General features: G+C 33.8%; 1 protein-coding gene across 1 annotated transcript; it reads left to right on the top strand.

Moving 5' to 3' along the window:
* Positions 1-2,022: 2,022 nt before the first annotated feature.
* Positions 2,023-5,751, top strand: LOC139839497 (catalase). Its single transcript, XM_071829572.1, has 8 exons — positions 2,023-2,093; positions 2,688-2,784; positions 3,247-3,524; positions 3,908-4,684; positions 4,957-5,046; positions 5,182-5,249; positions 5,336-5,429; positions 5,592-5,751. The coding sequence occupies exons 1-8, from the start codon at positions 2,079-2,081 to the stop codon at positions 5,649-5,651; spliced, it is 1,479 nt and encodes a 492-aa protein (XP_071685673.1). The 5' UTR covers positions 2,023-2,078; the 3' UTR covers positions 5,652-5,751.
* Positions 5,752-6,000: the final 249 nt, after the last annotated feature.

Raw genomic sequence — 6,000 nt, 5'->3', positions numbered from 1 at the left:
TGTTTCTTGTGAAATTTTTTTTTCAAGGCCAACTAAAACATGAATATATATATAATGAGAGAAAAGGTTAAACCGACTCATAACAACGCGTACATCTTGTTTCGAAATATATTTAGTTTCCAATTTTATTTTGTATTAAAATCTTATTAGTACGTAGTCATCAAGAAACAAATATTATTAATTAATTAATTATCAATTAACTAATTAATTCATAAATAAATATTTTAATTTATTTTGTTACTTGAGTAATATATATACATCATATATATATTTCATTTGACGTCTAGGTGTATATATGTGTGACCCCAAAGGCTCAAATGAATTTAGCCATATAGTGGTACGTTGTACCTTGCACATTAATCCTTCATCTTGTAATTATAAATTTAATTCAATAGTTTAATTTAATTTGATGTCTTATCTTTTTTTCTAATGTCTAATCTTTTATGTATGTACAAAAAACTTTAGAAATTTACATAACAAAAGAGTTGTCAAACGTATTTTAACTTGTGCTACCTAAATTACAATGACAACAGTATTAAAGTTATAGTAATTATTTATCTTTAATTTATGCATATAATAAATAAATAAATAAAAGGAAAATATATATTTAATTTGTGTTTTTTTCAAGCAAAATTTCTTATAAATTACTTAAGCTGATAACCAAATGCTAAATTAACTTCATAATTGTGTTACTTGTAACACCTATTTATTTATAAATTATAAAAATGTATTAAAGTAAAAGTCCAAAAGGTTCAATATGTTAAAAATGATTATCATTAAGGTCTTCAGCAAAAATAGTGCGAACCTTGGGGTATATTGTGTAAATTTTTATAATTTTCTCAGTAACTTGATAAAAAGGTATGCTCTATTTTATGTATGGATTTATTATCCCCATTCCTGATCCATCTTGGTTTATTCGCCTCTACGACATGATTCTACTGGCCTACTGGGACCCACTAGAATACAAAAAACTAGGCGTTACTTCTAAAATATCGGCGGTTCTTTTATTTCTCGTGAGAAAAAGTGAGATTGTGTTTCTTTCATTCATCTGTTTACGTGGTCACAAAGTTAGTCGCACATAAATCATACTGTGTTTATAAAACCATTTTAAAGAGTATTTCAAATATTTTTCTCAAATTAATATATACTCTAGGACAAGTTTACATTACTTAGGTGTTGGCACCTTTTGTGGTAGAAGTAAAGTTTTATCTAAACCTGAAAATCTAAATAGCTAACTAGGATCATGTGGTTGTCTTTACTTGAATTGTAAGATTATGATTGTTAGCTTCACTACTGTAACCTTAATTATACTACTGTACGTAATCCAACATGCCACCGTTCAACATACTCAACTTTTATAAGGTCCGAGTGTAAAAGAATTTAATACAATGTGATTATTAATGTTACACCACATTTCGTATTCTCAAAAAAAAAGAAAAAAAGAAAAAGAAAGATTAAATACATCACATATTTTTAGTCATACATCACTAGATATGCTTTAAAAACATGTATTACATCATACTTTAATGCATATTTAGAGCACAAGGAGTCGTAACACCAAATTGGATGTTCAATTTCAGTGTACTCCATAACATGAGATTTAACACTGAAGCCAAAACAAAAGAAATCGTTCAATGTCCAATTTCAGTGTGCATTTCAGTTGAATAACGGATATATTTCAAAATTATACGCTCCAAACCAACGTTAACATGGCAACAGTGAGACCCAACAACGAGTTTTAACACCGGGAAAACGCCGGGACAGAGTCGGCACTCCCACCGTCCCTGACGTCGGATTGTGATAACAGCGAAAAAAGTCATGACTCCGTGTGCTCTTAATATTTATTAATGTATGAAAAAGTATTCTCTATCGTAGAATAAGATGATCGATTTCAATTTCTCGTGATATTTTGATCACATACGTGAAAAATAGAAAATGAGTATTGTGAAGATAATAAGTAAATAATAATCCAGGCCCAAAGAAGTTGTATATAATAATCTCACAACACCATATTCACAAAATAGTCTTCTTCTCTTCTCTCAAGAAATCGATTACAGAATTCACCTACATTCAAATCCATGGATCCTTACAAGGTATAATAACATATACTCTAATTCAATATACTCCGTACTCTATTTCAGTTGTATATTGTTCTTTGAGTATTACGTATTACTTCCTACACTATTCCTGATTTTGTTACTGTTTGATTCGATTCCATTCAATTTATTATCTGTGAATGTATCATCTTTGAATCGTATATAATGTTGCTTTTTAATCATGCAATTAGTTTTATATTCATTGATTGATTGATTGATTTTGTTTACTTTTCTTATTCAATTAATATTACTCCATATGTCTGAAGGTTCTGTTGAATACTTCTGCCCTAATTATTTGATTGTGCTCGATTTGATTTCAAGTCTAGTGATTTAATTGGATACATACATACTTACTACCATGTTTTATGTAATTTTTATAATACAAAAATAAAAGAACTTCTTTTTTTGCTGAAGCATGTTTGGTTCTTTTATGTGATACTAAGTCAGAGGCTGTTTGATATGCTTTTGTATTTATTGAGTTTCATCGATTTGATATAATTATAAATCTCGTGTTTTAAATTTGTGCTGATCTACATGGTTATATAGAGTAGTGATTTAAACTAATGGAATTTACTTAATTGGCTGTTGCAGTACCGTCCTTCAAGTGCATACAATGCTCCATTTTGGACTACCAATTCTGGTGCTCCGGTTTACAACAACAACAACTCGTTAACAGTTGGAACCAGAGGTATCTCGATAGACTGTTTCGTGTGATGCTTTATTGTTAGTGTTCTGCTGTCATGTCGATTTAAGTGGCTTGTGTTTATGGAATCTGTATTTATTTGATGGATTTCGTTATAGGGATCTCACAATAGCTTGTTATTGCATATAGTCATATTTCTGAATTTGATTTTGGAATGTGAAAATTTGAATATTAGATGTTAGTTGGGTATTTTTCGGATTTGACATCCTCTTCTATTTGTCATTAATCCAAATTCTGTTGCTTTTTATTCTTTGAAAGTTTACTCTTGTTTCTTATAAACAAGTTCACACTTCTAAGAACCTTGTTGTCATCTATTCTGTATAGAACGATATTTTTAACAATTGTGACATCATCACATCGACCAAATGTCCGGTTTTACTAGATCCTTATGCATACACTCACTTTTGTTAATAGCATACTAATCGTGATTTATTCTCTTCACAATAGGCCCAATCCTTCTTGAAGACTATCATTTGGTGGAGAAACTAGCTAACTTCGATCGTGAACGTATTCCTGAACGTGTTGTTCATGCCAGGGGTGCTAGTGCAAAGGGATTCTTCGAGGTCACACATGACATTTCTGGCCTCACGTGTGCTGATTTTCTTCGTGCGCCTGGTGTCCAAACGCCCGTTATTGTTCGTTTCTCTACTGTTATCCATGAACGTGGTAGCCCTGAAACTCTCAGGGACCCTCGAGGTTTTGCGGTAAAATTCTACACCAGAGAGGTAAGAACTTTCCAATACCATAAAAAAAGTCAAGTCATTTTAGTGCACTCCTAGGTTGTTTTCTTTAAAGAGTTTTTGTCTGAAGATACATGTTTGTTAAGAAGACGTAAAGGTCCGTCTGCATGCTGAATAACGAAGAGTGTTTGTTTTCATGTTTGCAAAATAACTTAATCATGTCTACAACACTTAGAAGCATATTTCTAAGTGTGTGAGATTGCAGCCAGAATAAGACATTATTTAATCCATTTTTTAAGAAAAACAAACAGTCTACAATAAAAAAGTCTGCATGCGCGCATACGTAAGCCGTAATAAGATCCGCAGACTAAAAAAACAAACAACACCTTGCTCACTTTGATTTGGCTGATCGTCTTTCATGTTTTCAGGGTAACTTTGATTTGGTGGGAAACAATTTCCCGGTGTTCTTTATTCGTGACGGGATGAAATTTCCCGACATGGTTCATGCTCTGAAACCCAACCCTAAGTCACACATCCAAGAAGACTGGAGAATTCTCGACTTCTTCTCGCACCATCCCGAAAGCTTGCACATGTTTACATTCCTTCAAGATGACATCGGCATACCACAAGATTACCGACACATGGAAGGTTCCGGAGTCAACACGTACACTTTAATCAACAAAACCGGCAAAGCGTATTACGTTAAATTCCATTGGAAACCGACATGCGGAGTAAAAAGCCTATTAGATGACGAGGCGATTAAAGTTGGAGGAGCCAATCATAGCCATGCAACACAGGACCTTTATGATTCAATTGCAGCTGGGAACTATCCTGAATGGAAGCTTTTCATTCAGACCATTGACCCTGATCATGAAGATAGGTTTGACTTTGACCCGCTCGATGTAACCAAGACCTGGCCTGAGGATATTTTACTGTTGCAGCCTGTTGGTCGTATGGTTTTGAACAAGAACATTGACAATTTCTTTGCAGAAAACGAACAGCTTGCGTTTTGTCCTGCGATTATTGTCCCTGGAGTTTATTATTCTGATGATAAGCTGCTTCAAACTCGTATTTTCTCGTATGCTGATACTCAAAGGCATCGTCTTGGTCCAAATTATTTGCAGCTTCCTGCTAATGCTCCAAAATGTGCTCATCATAATAATCATCATGATGGGTTCATGAATTTCATGCACAGAGATGAAGAGGTATGCATTTTAGTATATGTATACTCTCGTTTATTGCCTAAACGGTGTATAATATTTTCATATATATGTAATAAATATAAATATAAATAATAATTAACTAAAATAGTTTTTATGACCCATCTGACCCATGGCCCGTTTCGACCCTTTACCCAACCTGAACCATTTGGACCAGTTTAAATATCTGACCCATTTGACCCATGACCCGTTACCCAAACCGCCCCAACCTGACCCGTTTTCCAGGTATAATTTATAGGCTGTTGTTCGTTGTGCAGATCAATTATTTCCCTTCAAGACACGATCCTGCACGTCATGCTGAGATGTACCCCATTCCCCCTGTTAGATTGTCAGGAAAGCGTGATAAGGTCGGTTCTTTTATATCCTTTTTCTTTAATAATTTCCTTACATTCTTTTTAAAGATAGTACCAATTTATAACATAAAAGAAACATAGCTACAAGTTTAATTCAACTTGAATGTTGTGATGGGTTGTGTATTGCAGTGTGTGATTGAGAAAGAGAACAACTTTAAGCAGCCAGGAGAGAGATACAGATCGTTTTCTCCAGACAGGTACCCTGCGGTGCATCAAGTTTCGTTATAATATGTCTATATCCAATTTTACACCGTCTCACATGTTTTTGTTTTCTTGTGTACAGACAAGAACGATTCATCACCAGGATTGTCGGTGCTCTTTCCGACCCACGGGTCACCCACGAGGTCCGCACAATCTGGGTATCATACTGGTCACAGGTCCGACTTCCTTTCTATACTTCAACATTGTAAACAATTAAAACATATTGAAGCATCCGTAAATATATTGGTTGAAACTTTCTTATAGTGATTATATAACAATAATGGTATTTAGTAAGGAATCCGTACAACTTACCAAAGTATAAATTTTGATTGTTTCAGGCTGACAAGTCACTTGGGCAAAAAATAGCTTCGCGCTTGAATGTGAAGCCGAGTTACTAAAGGTGATATCAGTCCTTTCTTTTATCGTTCTAATGTCGAATAACTCTGAATGATGCTAATTATGATGTTTCTTTCTAATAAAGTTGGTTTAATGTCACTACATCGGTGATTTGTGTGATCAGTTTTTAGTAATGCATGATTACCATTGCCATATGAATAAATACGAATTTACATGCTTGAAAGCTGAATTTATCCCTCCTTCCCCTTGTGTTTGAAAATTTTGGCTGGTTGGTTTATGTTGTACAACTAGCGAGTTAAATGCCAATAATTGACCTTAAATTACAATTGAACCCCAACTTTTGAACCACAATTTACAATTGAACCCTGATAGAGAGCAGCCCGTTTAACT

Source organism: Rutidosis leptorrhynchoides, chromosome 4, assembly GCF_046630445.1.
Source record: "Rutidosis leptorrhynchoides isolate AG116_Rl617_1_P2 chromosome 4, CSIRO_AGI_Rlap_v1, whole genome shotgun sequence".
In the NCBI taxonomy this organism is placed as follows: domain Eukaryota; kingdom Viridiplantae; phylum Streptophyta; class Magnoliopsida; order Asterales; family Asteraceae; genus Rutidosis; species Rutidosis leptorrhynchoides.
Note: the sequence above shows the minus strand (reverse complement) of the source record. Positions and strands in the feature narration are given on the sequence as shown.